Raw genomic sequence first — 22,965 nt, 5'->3', positions numbered from 1 at the left:
TGCCGATCAGCCTCGTAAAGCAGCGGTCCCCAACTATTGGCCACAGACCGGTACCTGTCTGTGAGACGTTTGGTACCGGGCCACGAGAGGCTCAGGCTCAGGTGTGAAATTCATACTTTTCAGGGTTTTTATCGGATTTTAGCATTATTTTTTTTAATTGTTTTTATCATTAACTCTGTTTCCCTGGCTCTTTTCCCGTGTGTTATGAATAAACCTCCTTTTTTTTTGGTACCGGTACTGGTTTTATTTTGTTGTATTTATTTTGTTGTATTTATCCGGTCCGTGAGAATATTGTCGGACATAAACCGCAAAAACGGTTGGGGACCCCTGTCGTAAAGGGAACACTACTTAAGAGAGTAGCAGGATTGTTGCACTATGAACACAGTTAGTTCTCCTGCTCATAAGAAGAAAGTGTTTCTGTTGGCTGGTTGTTGGAACCTGTACTAACTGAAGCGTCTCTTGTTTCCAGCAGGTTTGCAAAAACGTGCAGAGGGAAATGAACGCTTATGTACATATACACCGAGGAGAACCGAACATTCACCACAGACCACGGAGGAAAATCACTGCACAGGAATTGGGAAACTGTTGCACAGAGAACACACACACTATGGATTTTTGGCTCTTTTGTTGTTATTTTTTCCTGTGAATAAACGCACTGTCTACATTCAGAAAGTCCTGCATTTGGGTCCTATTTCTGCCAAACCCTGACTATTGATCAATGGCCATGAGTACCATTCACAGAGAACTGGGCAATGGCTGCAATCACAGCATTTTAAGATGGTGAAAGATTGTCTTTCCCTTTTCACTTATATGGCCTCCTTGATTGCCCTCTCAAAACAGCCTTCCTCTCTGTCCAGGATGTGTACATCCTCATCATTGGAAGGGTGTCCACTGGCCTGTAGTGAAAATAAACTGCAGGATCCTGGCCTAATGAGTTAGCTATTCTTTGTTGTGCCATTGACAGTAAAAAAAAACAGTTACTGAGGTTATTGAGGTAGTTTTCCTGATGTTTAGGAGAAGGTTATTCTTCTGACACCAGTTCTCCAGGTTCCTGATCTCCTCCACATAGGCCTTCTCGATGTTATCAAAAATCAGGTCCACCACAGTGTCAGCTAACTTGACAATGGAGGTATTGTCTGACATGGCTACACAGTCGTAGGTCTATAGTGAGTACAGCAGGGAGCTTAAAATACAGCCCTGTAGTTCTCCAGTGCTAAGTGAGATAAAGGGAGTGACAATTTTTCCCAGCCTCACTGCTGGGTCTGTCTGTGAGAAAGTTGAGGATCCACTGACATATTGATGAGCTGAGACCTAGACCCTTCAACTTGCTGAAAAGATTTGAGGAGATTATTGTGTTGAATGCAGAACTGTAGACCACGAATAGCATCCTAACATAGTTTCCCCTGCCAGAGTCCAAATGGCACAGGGTTGTGTGTAGTAGGTGTGATATGGCATTGTCTATGGAGCGATTGGTCCAGTATGCAAACTGTAGTGAATCAATGGTGGCAGGAAGTTAAGAAGTGATGAAGTCTATGACCAGTCGCTCATAACACTTCATAACAAATGAAGTCAGTGCTACTGGGCGGTAATCACTGAGACAAGCAGGCTGTTATTTCTTTAGAACGGGAACAATCACCGACTGTTTGAAGCACCTGGGAACCACTGCTTGAGCCACGCTGAGATTGAAGATCTCTGTGAACACCGGTGTTAGCTGCTCAGCGAAGCTATTAGAATAGAATAGAATAGAATAATCCTTTAATTGTCCCACAAGGGGAAATTTGGTATTAGGACCTCACTTGGGATTTAGTCTGTTGCCTTGAGTCTGTTGCTTTCCTGGTGTTCACTTTACTGAAAGCTTTCGCCACGGTGTGCCTTGTGAGGATTAGAGCCTTGTCTTCGCTGGTGGACCAGTGAAGTGTCGGCATTCATCATTGTAGAGGCTTGTTGTTTATAGTCCGTTATTGTGCGCAGTCCCTGCCATAGGCTCCTAGAGTCAGACTGGTTTTTTTTCCCCATAACTCGGCTTGTCCTTTTTTACCACACTGTGCACATTGTATGATGTAGCCTTGTATTGATCCCTATTAAAACAGGCGAGCCCTGCTTTGTAGGTGGCGGTGTGCAGCCTCAGAATCTCACAGACGTTTTTTTCCCCATATGGCCTCTAATTCGGAAATGTTCAGATGATAGTTTTTCTACTGTATCAACCCCTAGCTTCCCAATTAATCCCACAACCGCTTCCTTAAACATATCTATGTCATTGTAATTTTGCCAGAACACGTCCCAGTCATCAAGCACAGCGGTCCCTAACCCCCGGGCCACGGACCGGTACCGGTCCGTGAGTCATTTGGTACCAGGCCGCGAGAGTTGAGACTCGGGTGTGAAATGTATGGTTTTCAGGGTTTTGATTGGTTTTTAGCGTTATTTTGTTATCGTTTTTTTCGTTAACTCGGTTTTCCTGGGTCTTTTCACGTGTGTTATGAATAAATCTTCTTTTTTTCGGTACCGGTACTAGTTTTATTTTGTTGTATTTATCCGCGACACCTTAAAGGCCGGTCCGTGAAAATATTGTCGGACACAAACCGGTCCGTGGCGCAAAAAAGGTTGGGGACCGCTGATCAAGCACATCATCAAACACTTCCTGCAGCGTGGCTATGGATTGGTCCGTCCTGTGTGCGATTTCCCCTGTGACTGGTACTTCCTGCTTAAGCCTTTGTTCTTAAACAGGCATAACGAAAATGGCGTAATAAACTGACTCCAAGATGCCGGCAGGGGTTGTGATCTGTAACAGTACTTAAACGGAGTATAACAGTGGTCCAATGTACTACTGCCCCTGAGAAGGGCAGGTGATGTATAGGTAAAGGTTGTAAAATGTGCGTCTGAGATTGACTTTGTTACAATCTCCCATGACAAAGAGTGCAACATCGTGGTGAAGTGTTTGAGAGCCTTGTGTAGCTCGCATAAGGCAGTGTCCAAGTCTGTGTGAAGCGGAATGTAGACTGTGCAGGCTATGACTACGGTGAATTCCCACGGAAGGCAGAAGGGGTGACATTTAATGATCAAAAGTTCCAGGTTGGGTGGAGGTCTCCATGATGCAGCAGCAGCCCCCACAGTGGGAAGGCATTTCCATGCCGCTGCCGCGGAATTCCTCTCCTTCCAGAAGCCGGTCGGGCCTTCGATCGCCTGCCTCCTTCCTGGCAGTGATGTGGTCGGAGGATGAGGAACAGGCCTTCATCTCCACCCTTTCCAGTTGCCTCAGTCACCTCACTTCCCTCCTCCGCCAACTTTGGCATCCAACCTCACGGCTGCCATTTTGACCTGGTGCTGTGCCTTCTGGAGGACTTGTTACTCAGACGCCCTTAACTAAAGAGCTCATTTTCAGACTTTTAGGAGCAATACTGTTTTGACTGCGTATGAGGCTGAATCTCAGGTGTTTCCTGTAATCGGCCATCTTATGTGCTGTTTGCTCACGTACTAGCTTTAAGCAGTCCTTGCCAAAGATGTGGAAAAATGTCTTGATGCATGCTCAATCATCCAGGTAAGGAAATCCCAAAATGTTGATTCTGTTCATCTGGATATAGACCCTGGGTGGGTGAGTTTGAAGAGGATTTAAAGATTTTACCATTCATTTCAATGGGAAAAAAATCATAAAAAGTTAAATATTTTAAAAAGCTGAAAAGTTACTGTTGAGTCTGTGTTTCCACAGGCTCCGCTAGTTTAGAGACTTCTTCCTCCTGAAGAACGAAAAACAAGACAGAACATCTTCAACCGGTCTTTTATTGCTAGCGAGGGAGAGCTTGGTCAGAACCAGGCTGTGGAGCTTTATGCTCCTCACCTATCTCTAGACCAAGTCCTTCAAAGAGCAGCTCTCCTCGCAGCCATTTATTCCCATGACAGTTACAGTTTACACAATACAACACAACACAAGTACCTCCCACCGTAGAACCCCCCTTGGTTACAAAAGACAAGGCACTGTGTGTGTGTGTGTGTGTGTGTGTGTGTGTGTGTGTGTGTGTGTGTGTGTGTCATGGGGGTGCATTTGTGTGACCTCCTGCTCACAACTGTTTTTAACAACATCCTTGGTCATAAAGAGAGTAATCTCCCCCACACCCAATATATGGTTCAATTCCTGTGTTGGTTCACTATACACAACACAGGTGAAACCATAAAAGGGCAGGAAGCTTACCAAACATCAAACAGAATTATCACAAGTGATGTGCTTGTGATAAAACACTACAGCCTCCTCCCAGAACCTCGAGAGGCTGGGGAGGGGGTCAGACAAAGGAATGCCTTTGATCCTATAGTTTGAACCAAGACTTTACAAATTTAACAAACACAATGACAACATTCAACAATTTGACTTAACAGTTACAAAAAAGAAAACTAACAGCCTGTAAAACCCAATCTTGAAAAAGCTGGACGTTTTCATTCCAGAACAGTTTGTGTAGCAGAAAGTATGCGGAAGTAGGAAAGCCTACAAAAATGTACTGAAGAATAAAATATGACTTCAGCTCATGCAAGTTTCAGTTTAATTTTGTGCTGCTTTAGTGATGCTGCTTTTTTCTTCCTTTTCTAAAGTTTGTGCCAATTTTTCACAGTTGTACAAAAAGTTATTTTCAGGTAACTTCAGCTGTTTTCAGCTGACAGGCTTGACATTTAAACATATGAGCTGACCGTTTTGGTTTTCAAATGTTTCTTCTATGTTATTACATTTCAGCAAGCTTTTCTAATGATGACATCAGCCTATTCAGCAGTTGTCAGCTGAAACAAACCAGCTTTACAGCATTCACACTGCATTTTCACAGAAAATGCATTTTTTTTTTGTTCCACTCAGAGTTCCCATGTTTTCTAGTTTGTACATTTCCTATAAGTGCCACCAATTAGTTCCATGTCTGAGTCCTGCATTTGGGTCCATAATTCTGCCTATCTCACACAAAGCATATTATGACAGTTTTTTAGCATTTGCAGTGTTTTAGCACATCTGGGTTGCCAGGCATGTCACATAGCCATGTCGAGATTGTAGGCTGTCCAGGAAAAGCCTGTAAAAAAGGCCCCTTTTATACCCCATTATTCAGTGTCTTGTAGAACCACTTCAAGCAGCAATCTAATCTGTTTCTAAAAAAGTTCTGGAGTTTGTTGAGTCAGTGGTCAGAAGGGCAATTTGTTTTCTGTGCCAACAACATGTGGTGTCGTGGTAAAAAATGGAAAAAAGAAAACAGCACATAGCTGAACTGGTGTTAACCTCACAACAGGAAGGTTTATTCTTCATCTGTGCCCCAAAGCATTACTCTACACCACCAGCATGCTCTAATGTCTGGATGTTGAATGGGATTTTAATACCTGAAATTGCCTAAATCCTACAAAAATGTTTAAATAACAGGTTATAAAATACAGACATAACAAAAAAACAGCTCTGAACAAGTCTGAACATTTTTTGGACTACAGTGAGTGTAGTACTTTGTTTAATGTACTGTAAATTTCTATTTCAATTTTTATTATTAATTGTGTTCCTTCCTTTTTTTATGTTCCCTTGTCAAAGGAAAAATTGGTGCTTCAGTGAATGGGCCACTTGATCGTCATCAAAAGTTGCATTTATTTTACAGCAACTGAGTTTTATTGAGACAATAAGTTAAAGGTAAAGGTTTGATTTTCTCAATATTACTCAGGTGAACGAAACCAGACTGGGCAACCTTTGAGATATGAGTTTCCAAATTCAGATGCCGATCAAAAGTGATACCAAAGTTACCATAATTTGATGGTTATGGCGAGGAGGAGCCATAACTTCCTTAGAGAAACTGTCTGAGCCGAGCAATGGAATCTATTATATAGACTTTAAATGGCCTAGCCTTTTTTTGACTTATTCACTACTCATAGCTTAATCTCTCTCACATCTGTATGAACTCATGCCCACTTTGAGACACCAAGACCCAAAAGAAGGTTTGACTTCAAAACCTTTGTAAAGCAATACTGCATCACGATGCTGCTGATTGAAGTAAAGAGACTTACACTTAAATAAGAAAAGAATGAAACTGCCAAAGCTAAATATAGAATATTGCTTTTTACCACAGACTGCGTCCTGATATTGCATCATTAAATCTAGAGGAAACGGTGCAGGCAAATGGACTTTTACTGCAGCCTTACTTGAGAGTGTATGAACAAATGTTTTCTCCAATGTTAAAAACAAAATCTATTCTTTCTACGGGTAACAAGTAGTGTGAGTAAGGCAGGCAGATAAAACAATACCTTGCTGCTGATCCTCGCTGGTGATTCCTTGTAATTTTGGCTGGGTACATTCCTCTGTGCAGTAGTTATCATAAATTGTCGCATTATCAGTGTTACCACTGATATTTGTATTTTTGTCCTCTTCATTTGTCTGAAATCTAATCTTCTTGGTGTAGTCAACCTTGGAATACAGATCCTCCACCATGTTTACTGATTCTGAATTTGTACTCTGTTCTGTGTGAATAAATCCAGCTGTATGTCAGCATGTGTATTATCAATGTTTTCTAAAAATCAGGAAGAATTATCATGTGGCCACTTAGAGTAAAGGGAAGAGGAAAAAGTAGAAGTTTAAAAATAATAAACCAAGTAAAGCAAAACACACCCACCTGTAGACACAGTGTTTGTAGTTTGACCTTAAAAAGTGATATTTGAAAAACTATGAGAGGAAGATATAAATCTAAATGCAACATGAAACTGTAAAGAATAAAAAACAGCCTACCTCGAAGTGATACCACTGTTAAAACCTTTCAAATAATTCTTCATAAAAATTCTATCTACATACAAAAAGACAACTTTAGACATTTTAACACAAAACCTAAGAAACTGCACCAAATTTCTCCAGGTAAACTATTCATTTTCTAGCTTTAATTTGATTTTTTGTATCTTATTTTGGCATTTTAATATTATGACCAGTGATGAGCAGTGTGTGTGATTTGGTTGTTGTGTTGTGTTTTTTGGCTACACATAAAATCTTGATTAGGGCCACCAAAACCTTAGGGCCGGTCTGAATCGTATTATAGGCCTTGACTATAATTAACTCTGACTTTTATCAAAAATGTTGGGTGGTTGTTGTTTTTGTTGTTATTATTTATGCATTTTAGTGATGCACTTTGCAGATATTTACACCACCTGCTCCGTCACAGTTCAGAAGCTGTTATTTCTTGCACCTGAAGTGAGCAGCTGGGGAAAGAAAGTCAATTAACTGAAGACGGACTAACATTTTTTGCAAACGTGTACAAGTGAACAACCATGAAATGGTAGGAAATAGTTTAGATTGAGCCACAGCAATGACCATAAAGCTGCGTTGGAATGAGAGCTGTGCCACGGGGCTTTCCAGAGGTCATCAAGAGGAGATTGTGGATAACAGACAGGCATCTGAAGGATGAGGGGAGCATGCCAAGCTCCAATCGACAGCACAGAGGGAGTTCAAGGATGGCATCATGATTCTGTGAAAAGCACAGGAATCAGAAGCTATGGTGGTGATGACAGCAATTTCCTATGAACATCACCTGATGCTGTGTCACTGTGCTATGCATACTTTGACACTCTGAAGAGGGTCCTCCTTTGTGTCATTGTTGTTGTCATTTGCTTCATGACCACTTCTACAAGACTGCTGAAGTGACTCAACAGGTGGGATCATAACAGCAGTAAAACAACTGGATCCAACACCCTTTCCGCAAAGGGGTTTTCTGCAGAGATGAATGGACAATAGAGGAGTCATAAGTAGCCCCCACAGGAAGAATGCCTGAAGTGAGGTGATGGGGGTTGATAGAGGCCATAAAACAGGAGTGCTGGCGAGGCTTGCAGCTTTGAAGATAGCTGAAAGCCACGTTGACAAACAACAAAACCAACTGGTATGTTTTAATGCCTATTCTCCATACATTTGGACTCTGGTCCTATGGACAGTGATAGAAACAACTGGAAGAGACATTTATGATGCCCTGCAGAACTCAAACCACTCTGCAGAGAGATGTGTCATTTACACACCTGGATGAGGAGCACCGCAATGCTGGAATGATTTTGAAAATGTTAATTTCTGTTTTGACTATTAACAATTCATTTGCTTGCTTGTAGAATGCAGTTTACCCTGTGTGGGAGATCAATGAGGAATAGGATAACTGCTAACACATTTGTCAACTGTGTACTTCTACAGTAATTTAGGGTGATTAACAGATGCTGAGTATAAAAATGCCTGCACTGAAACTCTCAAACATAAGGTGTTCATAACTGGGAACTTTTTAGCATAAACGTCTTTGTTCACGTGTATGCCTATGTAAGTATTTTCTACACAGTATGTTGCTTGTACAAAGGGCATTCAGCCCTCTGTATTTACACTCTGCCAGCATAGATATATAAAGACTATGACGATCATTGCAGTGGTCATTGCTCTCTGGAATTGCTGCCAGGAGGATGTATCATCTTTGTAAAGTGCAGAGGATTGTCTCCTTGTCAGGAATAGGCCATCACTCAGCTTCCAGGTTAGGAAAAGTGGCACAGAAGTCTTTTCTTGACTAACAAGTTGTTTATTAGTTGGTTTATTTATTTAATTATTGTTACTTAAACAAATAACATTATAACTTTTTGGATTGCAAAGCTTTTTATACAAGAAAAACACAGTACAGCAGATCGATAGTCTGATCCCTGGCTCATTCAGACTGCAAGCTGAAATATCCTTTAGCATGATACTAAACAACAAAATGCTTTAAGTTATTTAACAATACATAGGTCGTGAGTGAAAATAAGATCAAATAAAACCTCATGTTAAATGACAGCACATCTTTAGCCACACTTTTTGTTGTGCACCTTTGCTACAAGAGAAAAAACATTCACTTGTTCTGAGAGGCAAAAGAGGAACTGGGGTATTACGGGTATTACATAAGTAACTCATGGGTGGCAGAGATGTATGTGAGGGTAGTGCAAAAACATTTATGAGAATAGTGATGAAGTGTGAACTATGCCCTCATTAGTTCAGTACTGAATAAATGTCTTTGTGGATCTAAAGGAAGTATATTTAGGGTGCCAAGAGAGGAACTGTGGTACTGCATGAAAAAGTCAGAAGTGGCAGATACGTATGTGAGGGTGGTGCAGAACATCCATCAGGGAAAGCATGAAAGTGCTAAGGTGTGGAGTAGGAGGGACAGGTAGGATAAAATTATTGATCTGCTCTGAGTCCATGCTGTCTGACCTCATTCGACTATAATGTTCAGCCCACGTGGTGTCTGTGTGGAGGACCCAGGTGCGGACCCAGACGGGAAGACAAAACTGACTTTAACCAAAAGTGAGCCTTTATTTGGGGCTGACACACATGTAAACATAAACCAAGGTGAGAATAAACTAGAGCCAAACTGCACTGAGGGTGACTATGATAAACAGAGAAAGCTAAGAATAAACTGTGAGTATGATGGCTTTGAATTAACTATGAAGACTATGACTGTGGCGGCGTGGAGGGATGACACACAGATGACGTGATGAGGAATGAATGGAAATAGACAGACTAAATACATAGGAGTTGACGAGGGGAAGGAAAACGCATGCGGAAACAGCTGATACCAATTAGCGTGACGACACCACAGGGGAAAGTGAAACTAAAACAATGAAATGAGAACACAAGGCCTCTTCAAAGTAAAACAGGACCAGTAATAAGACTCAAACATGACATGAGCTGGGCAACAAGAAACACAGGATAGACAATGACGTGGACTTAACATGGTGGACTGACGAGGCACACGAACACTGTAGCGGGAAAAGGGAAACACGGAAACAGACATAACTAAGCATAGGGGTGGAAACACAAGGGGAACCAAAAGAACTAACATGGCAAACTAGAATGAGCCTTGGCTAACTAGATGAACTAAACCTATACAATTAATAACGAAATACAGGGACTCTCAACTCCTCACCAACAAATGCCATGACAAGAACTACACATAACTTAATTACTAATATAAGAAATCAACAACACATAGTAAACTCAGAATGCGGCCCATGACAATGAGGTCTGCATTCCTCATAGAGAGGTATGAGGTATGCCAAGGCATGCTCTGAAGAGAGGAGTAACGAAAGGCAGTAAAAATAGGACAGAATTCATGTGTTTGAATGAGAGGAAGACAGATGTAACAGTGAAGGTAGGTGAGTTTAATTATCTAGGGTCATCCATCTAGAACAACAGTCAGTGCACCATAGAGGCAAAGAAGCGAGTGCAAGCAGGGTGGAGTGGATGGAGACAAGTGTTAGAGCAGATTTCTGGCAGAAGGATAGCAGAAAGAGGGGAAAAAATAACATATATATATATATATATATATATATATACATATATAGAATAATAATTAATTATTACTGAGTCAATTTTTCCTCACATGGAGTAAAAAAAAGTCTAAATTGCTAATATTACTTAGTTACATTTTACATACAGATGCAAAGCTTATGAGAACATAATCTTTTTGTATAACATGAAGACGAGTATTTTTGAGCACAACATTGCTTTGATGTGCTTTGCATTGCAAAAACACTTTGTTTAAACTTGTTTCCATTTATAGCCGGTAAAATAAGTATTAAACACATTTCTAGGTAAATATATTTCCACAGGTGCAACTGACATGAAAATTTCACCAGATGTCAGTAACAACCCATCCAATCCACACATGATACTTGATGTAAAGACATCAAAGCACTTTAACATGCTTTTTCTTCACCAACGGAGTCTTGAGTGGTGAGCATATAGTTCATGGCAGTTGAGTGCATTACCTATTGTTTTCTTTAAAATGATTGTATCAGATAATTTCAGGTCTTTCTGTAGCTCTCCACAAATGGTCCTTGGCCTCGAACATCTTTTTAAATAATTGTTTCCAGTCCTCTGTCTAAAATCTTGTGGAGATCACCAGGTCTCAGCCAGTTTATTTGAAATTATGTTATTTCAACTTCTGTTTTTTTTTTTATCCCAACAGTGCTCACTAGAACATTCAGTATTGTAGAAACTCTCCTGTAACCAATGCAATCAACATGTGTTGCAACAGTCTCAAGAGACCTCATTGGTTTTACCCATCATGAGATGTTTCTTGCGCCTCAGCTAATATTAATTTGCACTAAGTGACAGAATTGCTTTCTTATTACTGATAGAGTTCAGCTGGTGTCATGCCTCTCCATGCCTTTTTGCACCTTTTTCATGTATTCAATACATTTTCCCTGTGTAAGTTTTTTATTATTACACATGAATTATTTATATCTGTGGTTTGATTTCCTTGCATGTGTGGATTGGATGGGTTGTTACTGACATATGGCGAGAATTTCATGTTAATAATACCTTTAGAAATATGTTTACTCAGAAAATTGGTGAGGTGTGCAATACTTATTTTACCTGCTGTGTCCACTGCTTTCTGTTCAGCTTCATTTCAGGAGTTCATCTCATGGCTCCGTTTTCTGCATTATTTGTTGGATATGGATGTTAAGTTATGGAGAAACTCTCTTCTCACATATCCAGAAGTGTAAATTGGAACATGCTTCATCATTCCAGCTGTTTTGTGAGTTGTAAGCCTTTATCTGTCCACAATTTTCGTTTCTGCCACCATTTGGCTCACCACTATTCCAGGAGCTGAAATACAGATAAAATTATAGAAGTTAAACTCAACAATTCAGTCAGACTTTTGCTTTTAGTAACACGACATTGGCTAAATTAAGTTAGTTAGTTAATGTACTTGATGACATAAGAAGACTTTATGGACGAGAGAGAAATTAAATTTTTATTTCAACCTTGTGTTCATTCGAGTCCCATCCACCCATTTCCATGTCCCCTCTGTCTCTGAGTCAGTCAGTCCAATCCACAAATACTTCTTGAACTGGTTCGCAAAGTTCTTTTTTTAGAAAGAGAGAAACTAAATGTAAGCATGCAGAACCTAAAGGGATGCATCAGTGTATCCTGTCTTTTCATTTAGTTTCATTCACATCTGTATCATGTTTGCACACACACACCTGTTCCTCTTGGCTGTTGATAATCATCAGATCTGCACCTTTTTGAAGACAGTCTTGTCTGCTTTCTTGCCAGGACTTTTGCTCTAAAGAAACTTGGAACAAATTACCATTGAAGGCCATCCAGTTTTGTTGATAACCTGTTTAAGAAAATCAGAATAATATTTTGGCCTTACTTTGTAACAGGTGGCATCCATAAAACTCCAATCACGAGCATTTCAAAACCAGTGCTTTGGAGAAGTAATCAGTGGTACAAATTCAAAGCACTTCAGTTAAAAAAGCAAAAAAAAGCAAAGCATATGTGAAAAATGTTACAATTTTTTTGTGACTTCAGAGGGAGTGCTTGTCAGATTTAATAATTTGTCTCTAATAATTTTGCTTGAGTCAGAGGCTGTCACTGTCTGGAGAAAGTTAATTAAGGTCAAGTTAGGGAGAGATCAACTTTTCTCTTCTGTCCACTTCTCGTTTTGAAGCCTTGATGGTGTTACAGTAATTTGTAGCATAACACACCCTGAACCTAAACCACAGTATTAACATGTCTATACTCGGCTGTGTGAAAAATGAAGAACTGAAGAAGGCTGGAGATATTATTGGAGCCAAGAAGTCAGTTAAACATCAGAAGTTTGTTTCTTGTCTATGCAGGTTAACACCCCCCCCCCCCCCCCCCCCCAATAAACTGTCTAAATTTTTTTTTTTTTTTTTTTTTTTTTTTTTCTAAATAAGCTTATATGAATGTATAGAATATGTTCACTCACATTAGCCTCAGTTTACATTTACATTTACAACTTTACTCTTCAAAAGCCTTTCCCAAGATCCATTCTCTTGCGCTTATCCTTATAAGGGTTGCGGGGGGGGGCTAAAGCCAATCCTGCCTAAAATAGGTCTAGAAGCAGATCGCCAGTGTGACACCAGGCTGATACAGAGACAAACTACCATTGGCATCTACATTCACACCGATGGGCAATTTACAATCACCCATTAATGTAAACCCACGAGGGACGATATGCGAACTCCACACACTCCACACAAGCCCAGGATTGTTGTGTTAACCACACACTATACTGCCCCCCCCCCCAAAAGTCATTAATACTCAGTTTTTCTCATTTGACGTAGTGGGCGAAACAAATTTATAATTTGAAATAATAAGAAATAATTACCTTGAAGCTTTCTCTCAAGATCGTCTCTGCTTGTAATCATGTCTTCCAATCTTTTCTGGAGTTGGTCTCTCTCTTTAACCAGGTTGTTGTAACTGGTCTGTAATTGGTCTTGATTGGTTGTCAGGTTGTTGTAACTGGTCTGTAATTGGTCTTGTTTGGTTGTCAGGATGTTGTAACTGGTCTGTAACTGCTTTCGCTCGCTGGTCACGTTGTCAACAAGCTTGTGTAGCATCGCTACATCCATTTCCCACTGAGATTTGCCTTGGGTGACTGTGTTGTTCACATAATCAGAAAATAAATGCATCACCTGTGAGGATTTTAGCACGCTAATTACATTTCTGTTGTACTCACAAAGAAAAACCACAGTTAAGAGTCCAATCAGGAGGAAAACACACAGCAGACCCAGAAGAATCACAGCAGCTCTGCAGGAACTCCTCTTTACAAATTCAGCTCCTAAAGGTAGAAATCAGTATTTGTTATATGTCTAATCATTAAAAATGTTCATATCCTCATACAATTTAATATAACACCAGTTGCTTTTTTTTTCAATCTAAAAAGTAGTATGTGAGACCTTTTGCTCCTAAAATCAGCATCTGAGAATGGGTCTTGGTGTCAGTTACACAAATACTGTCAGTCACGAAGTATTTGTATTGTATTATTTTCTCTCTGTATGTACCAAAAATAACAGCTAACAAAAAATCAACAAGCACCATAACTCTACAGCAAGCCAGACTCCAGATTACTTTTCCTCAAATTAGTCTTTTGTTTTTTTCAGACAATTTATATAAAATCCTCAGTTTTATTTTTAGTTTTGTTTTTGCACAAACCTTCAGCAACATGTAATTGTAATATTTATAGAAATGTTTGTGGTTTTTACCTGGGGGTGCAGGTCCAGTTGTCTCATGTTGCACAGTTTGGATCACTTCCTGATTCATATAAATGTCTTCTGAAGTTTGATGCTCACTTTTGAACTTTCTGTGACAACCTAATACTTCATCCGTATTCGCATAGACTTCATCCATGATTTTTATCTGTATTGGAGGTTTAGTTGGGTCTTTAAGTCTCTGAGGTGATCAGTGTTTTGCGAGAGCCTCTGAAGTTGTGTGTAGTAGCTCTGAAATGCGTGAAAATACATTGACACAAGCGATTATCTATTTAACAGGAAACTAGGGGCAGGTGCCATGCCTTAGGACTGTTTTGGGTTATGACTGCATTCATCTTTGCATTTGAATATGCACACAATACTGACTGCAACACTTTATCAACTTGAAAGAATTTATTATATCTCATATATGGAGTATGAATATAAAAAGTAGAGAAGGCCATCTTTTATATTATATATACAAATACAATTACAATTAAAGGCCATCTTATATGTTATAATATGTTTTTTAAAAGTCCAAACTTCCTATGGCACATTATTTTATCACATTACTGTAATACAATCTTTATGAGATCTGACACTCTTGATCTGTTGCTTTGTCTTTGTACTTAAATGCCTGCTAAATGTCTCCCAGTGTATCGAGTTTCTTTGGGTTCATGATTTATTTCTGAATTTATTATGTGTTCTACATTGTTTAGACCTTTAGCTTTGTATTATTTCCTTGTATATATATGTCTCAGTGTCCCCTTGTCCACTGTTGTGATCTCCATCTTGCCATGTGTCTCGCTTGTTTTAAAGTCTTCTAGCTGAATAGTGTGAATACTGTAAAGCATTCACACTATTTTGTTCCTGTTTTTCTTTATCCTTCTTATTTTCTCTAAGTTGCTTCTTTATTTTGGCTTTTAACTACTTGCTATCTTAAACATTCTGCTACGTCTACTCTCTCCAGCTATGTTCTGCTATTTCTTGCTGTTTAACTTTTATACTTTTTAAAATATTCAGCTTTTTATTGATTTTCTGCTCCCATTGATGAATAGAAATTAAAAACTTCCAGAATTCCACCAAAACTGATACTTTCACTTAGAAGCATCATTAAAACTCTAAAATGCTCTCAAACCACTGGGCTATTACTGTATTCAGCTTTTTCATGCCTTTTACCATTTTCATAAAATCACTGCTTAAGTTTTTGTCGCATCATGATAATTTTTTACAAAATACATGCATTGCTATGGTTGCTATGGAAGTGTGCCACTCTATGTCTCCCCAAAGCATTAAAAATTTCACTCTAAATCAGAGCTGGAAGTCTCTGACTGGACAGATGTTTGAGTGGCGAACAATGCGATGTAGAGACATGAGCCCTTTGCCAATATATTTTAAGATTCTCCTGACGTTCAATCTGTCCTTCCCTCAGACTGATTCAGATGTCAAAATTTGGAAATGATACCATTTTTTCTCACTTGCAGTATCCTAGATAGATTATTGTAGAGCCATGAAAATCAACATGACTGTTCACCAAAGCCTGCTAATGCCTACAGTGCAAGAATTATATCGATAGCCCAGATACTTTCCTTGTTAGAAAATGTTTGAGAGCAAGTCAAGACTGGACAGCAGCATCTTACTCAAGACAGTTTTCACTGTTCACTCCATGGTGTGTGTGTGTGTGTGTGTGTGTGTGTGTGTGTGTGTGTGTGTGTGTGTCTGCACCTTGTTTTAATATCTTTGTGGAATGTTACTTTACTTGTTGGGACCAACAGTCACTTGTGAGGATAAAATGCCTGTCCGCATGAGTTTGGGGGGATGTTTCATACTCAAAATGTGAATATAATGTCAGATTTACAGTTAAGCATTCATTTTTAATGGTTAGGGTTGGAGAAAGCAGCTAGGGAAACCATTATGTCAATTAGATGTCCTCTCTAAGATATGAAAACAAGTGTGTGTAAACATTGTTAGGTCGAGGCGTACACGTGTGTGTGTGTGTGTGTGTGTGTGTGTGTGTGTGTGTGTGTGTGTGTGTGTGTGTGTGTGTGTGTAACACACATAATCCCTTTTGTTTTTTAAATGTAATTTTCTGTTATTAAAACAATAATTTGTGTCATCATAACATATATTTGAAAGTTTATTACTTGACATCAAGAGAATTTAATTTTAATACTTTGACTGAACTGTTTGTTCATCTGGAGATACAAACAGCTGGATAATGCCAAATCAGACGAACACTGTGTTGAACTTGCTGGAGAAAACCCCAAATCAAACTGGAATGATTTAAATTGTGATTGCGAACGTCACTTTATATGTGAGACTGAAAACTAAATAAGCTGGTGTTTGGTGTCCTGCTCAACAATATTTCATCTTCCAGTCTGGAGAAGCAAAGGATTAGACTGTCATGGTCCGGAGTCTGTGGACTCCATGTTTATGTTTTAGTTTATTAATCATCTGTGGTTTTGTTTATTTTGGGTTATTTTTTATGATTATCCCTAATGTTTTGTGTCCTTTGTACTCTCCTGTTCCACGTTTCACGTTCCTATGTTCTGTCTCCCCAGTCTGTGTTAAGTTTGCGTGTGTACAGTTCAGTCGGTGTGTTTCCCGTTTTATTTTGAAGGTCCGTGTCTCTTGTCAGTGTTTCTAGTTTTGCTTCCCCTTGTCTCGTTATGTCCAATTAATCCCAGCTGTGTCTCCCTCCTCTATCCCATTCCCTGATTGCCCTATGTGTATTTAAGCCCTGTGTTTTCTGGTGTGCGTTGCTGGTTTGTCTGTGTGGTTCCCCTGCCTCTGTCTCCCTGCATCTCCGTTTGTGTCTCAAGGTTTCAGGTTTGTTTTATTCTTAGTTTTCTCAGTTTAAGTTTTGTCAGTTCTGTTCTCGCCACCCTCTCCTTTTGTTGTATGTCATCCTCCTCAATAAAGCTCACTCACATCAGCAGTGCCTGCATCTTGGGTCCTCTAATAATTCCCACACGGCTTGCCTCGCAAACCGTGACATAGACTATTGATCTGGAGTTCAGAAATCACCAGCTTCTTGAGATAACTGCCATATGCTGGAAATAAATAAGTACAATTTAATGATATTTTTAAGTAGTGTCTTGATGCATTCTCAATCATCCTGGAAAGTAAATCTCCAAAAGTTGATTCTGTTCATCTGGACGTAGCGCTTTGTGGGAGAAACGTTTCGTCATTCATCCAAGTGACTTCTTCAGTCTCGGCTGACTGCAGGTTTCCCCAATCTTATAAACTGAATCTTATAAACATTTTGTTGAGAAGGTGAGAGATGTCATTATGGAGGCAGATGAAACCATGGTCTCGTACGACGTTACATCTCTCTTCACTTGCATCCCAGTCACGGAAGCGTTGGAGGTAGTCCGTAAGAGATTACAGGATGACACCAACCTCAGCAACAGGACCACTCTCAGCATCAACCAAGTGTGTTTGCTTTTGGAACTGTGTCTTCATTCCACCTACTTCACATACAAGGGTCAGTTCTACAGGCAGAAACATGGGTGTGCCATGGGCTCCCCAGTTTCACCCATCGTGGCCAATTTGTACATGGAAGAAGTGGAAAAGAGGGCTTTGCTATTCTACCCTGGAACACCACCAAGCCATTGGTTCAGATATGTGGATGACACCTGGGTGAAAATCAAATCTCAGGACGTACTACATTTCACGGATCACATTAACTCAGTGGACCAACACATCAATTTCACCAGGGAGGATATGAAAAGTGGCAGGTTAGCCTTCTTAGACTGTGAGATTTCCATCAGTAATGGGGGACATCTAAAAGCTGACGTGTACCGTAAACCTACACATACGGATCAGTATCTAAGGTTTGACTCTCATCATCCACTGGAGCACAAACTGGGTGTCATCAGGACGCTACAACACAGAGCGAACACCATCCCCACTGACACAGCGGCCAGGGAGGCAGAAGAACGGCACATCAAGAAGGCCCTGAGTAAATGTGGTTATCCCAGCTGGACTTTTGTCAAAGCTGGAAAGGCACCTAAAGAAAGCTCCAGCTGATCCAGGAGAGAAGGACAACCGCTGCCCAAGCGAAAACCTGTAGTGATCCCATATGTGTCAGGAGTATCGGTTGAGTTGAGATGCATTTTTTCTAAACACCAGGTCTCTGTGGCTTTTAAACCCCAAAACACGCTGCGCCAAAAATTGGTCCACCCCAAGGATCGGGTCACCCAACACAAACAGAGTAACATAGTGTACACTGTTAAGTGCCAGGAGGATTGCCAGGATTTATACATCGGGGAAACCAAACAAACTCTGGCGAAGCGGATGGCACAACACAGAAGAGCTACCTCATCAGGCCAGGACTCAGCAGTCTATTTACACCTACAGGCCAGTGGACACTCTTTCAATGATGAGGATGTACACATCCTGGACAGGGAGGAACGCTGGTTTGAGCGCGGAGTCAAGGAGGCCATTTACGTGAAAAGGGAAAGACCATCTCTGAATCGATGAGGGGGCCTAAGGGTACATCTGTCACCATCTTACAATGCTGTGATTGCAGCCATTCCCCATTTGATCAGTGGGTTTTGGTCAGTAGTTGTTGATCAATGGTCGTGAGAATTTGCATAATTAAGATTAAGGAACTGACCTCCCAGCCCATTGTTCCTTCAGTGGGCTGGTTTCAGTCATTATGCAAATGTACTGTTTATAAGATTGGGGAAACCTGCAGTCAGCTGAGACTGAAGAAGTCACTTGGATGAGTGACGACACATTTCTCCCACAAAACGCTACGTCCAGATGAACAGAATCAACTTTTGGAGATTTTTAAGTAGCAGGTACCAAATGTGCAAAATAGATTAAGTTAATCAAAAAATAAGTTTTACTAACTCAAATAGAAGAAAATGTCATTCTGCTGTTTGAGTTTATAGGACTTGGGTTAATTAATGTATTTAATGACTTTGAGTTTACAGCTATGGAACGCCAGGACTGCCATAATGAATTAATTAAATACACCATTAAATAATTAATTAAAATTGGAATTAATTAATTAAATAAATAGTTATGACACATGTAATTAATTAATTATTGACACATGTAATTAATTAATTATTGACACATTTAATTAATTATTTATGTATTTCACATTTTAATTAATTATTGACACATTTAATTAATTAATTATTGACACATTTAATTAATTATTTATTTATTTCACATTTTAATTAATTATTGACACATTTAATTAATTATTTAATGATATATTTATTTATTTCATTTTGGCAGTCCTGGCGCCTGGCTCTCACCATGAAATAATTTTATCTGTCAACCGCACCCATCAAACTCAGGGGGCGGGATTAACGCTGCCCATGCAGCTTCTCTAACATTTGATTGGTTGCCGTGCAAAGTAAGTCAAAACAGGTCGATCCTAGATAATCGATTGCTTCTGTAGACTTGAGGCAGCCAGGTATCCCAGAATGCATTTCAAATCACAGGCAGCAATGGTGGTGGTGTAGTTTTAAAATACCCCGTTTTTCTGTCACCAACTACACTTTTAACAGTGTTTTAGCCACGAATGTCGCGCCGTAATCTTCACATGTCTGGTCAGATTGTCAATATAGAACATGTTTGCAAAAGTGCTCAGATGTTTTCAGCGATTTCACTGCTCTGCTAACAGTCAGCATGCAGAGTGCACCGAGGGGGTTACATTAACCGGTTTATTTACATATTCCACTCTCCGTGTTCCACATGTCGCATTCGCAGATTCTCATTTTCACCGAACGATCGTCTCTTTCCGCCTGGTCTTGTGTGTCTGTGCTTCTGTAACATAAAGAACGAGCTGACATGTTTCTCACGACACCAGCGATCAGCTCAACAGACCGTCAGTTTACCTGCATGCATACTCCTCACCTGTCAGCTGTTTAACACCTGCTGCTAATTCAAGAAACACGCCCACGTTACCTGGTGATCGTCACAGTTTAACTGGGCAGCCGGTGCTCGATATAGCGCAATGTCAGCGCATTTTTCTGCACAAGATGAGTAAATATAGTATTTCTCCCGAGCGCAGAGCTGCTGGAGCTTGTTTCCTTACAGAGCACTTTATAGGCGAAGCCACTTTATCAGCGGCTGATGTCCAATCACCGCACACAGCTTTGAAACCTCACCTGAGTTTTAGCTCTCAGTGGTTAAACGCTGGACTTAATTCACTCAGGTCTGTCGGGTCACGTTTACTTCGCTGTTTTATTTACAACTGAGCAAATCGGTTTGGCTGAGGCTAAAGTTACGTTTCATAACTGCATAGTTTTACAGACGTTTAATGGTTCACTGGCACATGTGTTAGACTGAACCATTCGCTTTTCTTTATCTGGTGTGTTTTGGATTTAACAGTGAATTTTGAGATTAAACTGACTTTTAAAATGTTTTTATACAAAGAGGAAAGAGAAGGCGCATTTCCACCGAGAGGAGCAGAGTTTACAACTACATGTTCATAATGCAGACTGCAACCTGGACAGAAATATTATATCATCTGTTTTTTAATAGTTATTCAACTGTATTCTAAGCACCAGCTATCTGTTAGAATTTTTAGAGTTTACTTAACTAAAAATAAATGAGGTTAACATATAATTTGTGTGATTTCTCTCTCTCTCTCTCTCTCTCTCTCTCTCTCTCTCTCTCTCTCTGTCCCTCTTTTTTTTTTTTTTTTTTTTTTTGCTTTTTCGGTTATGTTACGTTTACCTGTCAAAGGTTTGTTACAAACTATGAAACACATCGTGCAGACTTCTGGATGTTAGAAGAAAACTAATACTGCTCATGAATGAGACTAAAGGCAGGAAGGTGTCCTTTAAAACTAAACATGTTAGCAGGACCTCCCTATTTATATCATAGTTTATGATATAGCACGTGTATTTCAGTAATAGCCTACTGATTTCAGTGTAGTGGTGAACAGTCACACAGCTCACACGGGCGTTATCTGTGATACTCCTTAACTATAATTTATCCAAGTTAACGTCAGTTACCCATTCAGACAGTTCTTTTGCAATGAAAAACATAAACACTCGTGCTGCCGGTAGGTTTCCTCAGTGCCAGCTATTAACATTATAGCCGCTTATGCAGTAACCATGGTAACCACGGACTCTGAGCGGCTGGATCAACGCAGGTCAGGCAACAATTTTACATGTATGATCTTAAAACAGGACACAGCCACTATACGTCCTGGCCTCATATCAAATGTGAACGCAGACTGAGTCTATGTTTGACGTTTGCTTTATATAATCTTCCTCTCAAACATTTAAACAGCAGCGAGTCTGCAGCTGAGGGAATACAAACTCAAACTGTCGGAACAGGTTTGATCGTTTCTTGCGTTCATTTGGTAATTTATTAAATGTATAAATGTTATTCTAATCTGCTGCTGAGTCTCTTACGCTGATGAAAACGCAGATAACACAGATCACGAACACCTGTTCAACCAATCACTTTCATTCCACTTTGATCTGCGACAAACTGACGGTTCATCTCTGTTACAGTGTTGCGTTAGACTGCTATATTTTTGTGTTCTTTATGCTGTAGATTTTCACGTCTCTGGAATAGTTGGCAGTATTAAGGATGCTTTTCTGTAAAATCATATTGATATGACCCGTGACATATTCGTAGATGACCGTTAGATTAGTCAGCTGGGAAACTCTGGGTTAACTCAGAGAGCTGAAGATATCGTGGATATGTTGACCTCGCTCCGTGGTGTACAGGGCCGTTTACCCTCATGATTAATATTCACAATAAAAATATTAGCCGAACATCATGAAGTCTGTGTTTCATAGTGTCGAACAACCTTTGTACAGTTAAAGCCAGCAGTTACTACATGACGGAAACACCAACATTATCTCTTTTATACGTTTATACGCAGGTCACGCTGATTACTGAACAAAAACCCAAAGATCAGCTGTTAATCGAATTTATTTGCTCTCTCTCCTCCTTAAACATGTTTTTAATGTTAGTTATAATTCAGAATTGGCGACTGAAACACGTAGGACACATAAGAACATCAGGAAATAAAACCCCGATAAATATAACCTCAGTAAAAGAAGTCAGTGTCAGCGGGGGTTATTGCAGCTGTGTACCGGGGCCTGCGCTTTGTCGGCGGTAATAACAGCTCGATTGCTTGCGAGGCGAGCCCACGCTTTGCCGTGAGACTGGGCTGGGCAGACATCTCCGAAATCATCGAAGCACTTTTGCAAAGAGGCTGTATCTTGACAAACCGACCAGACATATGAAGATTAAACCACTACATTCTCGGCTAAAAAATATTAAAACGGTATTTGGTGACAAACAAACAGGGTTTTTCAAAGTTCAGTTCTGTTAGTTTCCACATGCTGGTTGTTGTGTGCTAAAAACAATGGCCACCAGGCCAAAGCAATGGTTTTGACTCGATCAGCGTTAACCCCGCCCCCTGAGTTTGATGGGTGCGGTTGACAGATAAAATTATTTCATGGTGAGAGCCAGGCGCCAGGACTGCCAAAATGAAATAAATAAATATATCATTAAATAATTAATTAAATGTGTCAATAATTAATTAAAATGTGAAATAAATAAATAATTAATTAAATGTGTCAATAATTAATTAATTAAATGTGTCAATAATTAATTAAAATGTGAAATACATAAATAATAAATTAAATGTGTCAATAATTAATTAATTACATGTGTCATAACTATTTAATTAATTAATTCCAATTTTAATTAATTATTGCCACATTTAATTAATTATTTAATGGTGTATTTAATTAATTCATTATGGCAGTCCTGGCATTCCATATACAGCCTGCATTCTTCATGTATAAATAGCTGTGCAATACAATAAGTTGTAAATGTTATTTGTTGAGGTAACAATAAATAAATAAATAAACCAACTGATAAATCAGTGTTGTAAATTATTAGTAATTTTATAAGCTATTTAAAATAATGTTATTTAATGTTATCAAGACTAAATTGCTATCACAGTCATGTGGTTTTTTTGATGGA

General features: G+C 39.5%; 1 protein-coding gene across 1 annotated transcript in view; it reads right to left on the bottom strand.

The window, feature by feature from the left end:
• LOC134629750 (C-type lectin domain family 4 member M-like) overlaps window positions 1–13,350 on the bottom strand; it is a 32,419-nt gene extending 19,069 nt beyond the window's left edge. The window contains exon 1 of the mRNA XM_065471224.1: window positions 13,159–13,350. Coding sequence (XP_065327296.1) covers window positions 13,159–13,350 — 192 coding nt within the window. The remainder of the gene's footprint in view (window positions 1–13,158) is intronic.
• Window positions 13,351–22,965: the final 9,615 nt, after the last annotated feature.

The sequence above is a fragment of the Pelmatolapia mariae genome, linkage group LG6 (genome assembly GCF_036321145.2).
Source record: "Pelmatolapia mariae isolate MD_Pm_ZW linkage group LG6, Pm_UMD_F_2, whole genome shotgun sequence".
In the NCBI taxonomy this organism is placed as follows: Eukaryota; Metazoa; Chordata; class Actinopteri; order Cichliformes; family Cichlidae; genus Pelmatolapia; species Pelmatolapia mariae.
This window is presented reverse-complemented; position numbering and strand designations above follow the sequence as displayed.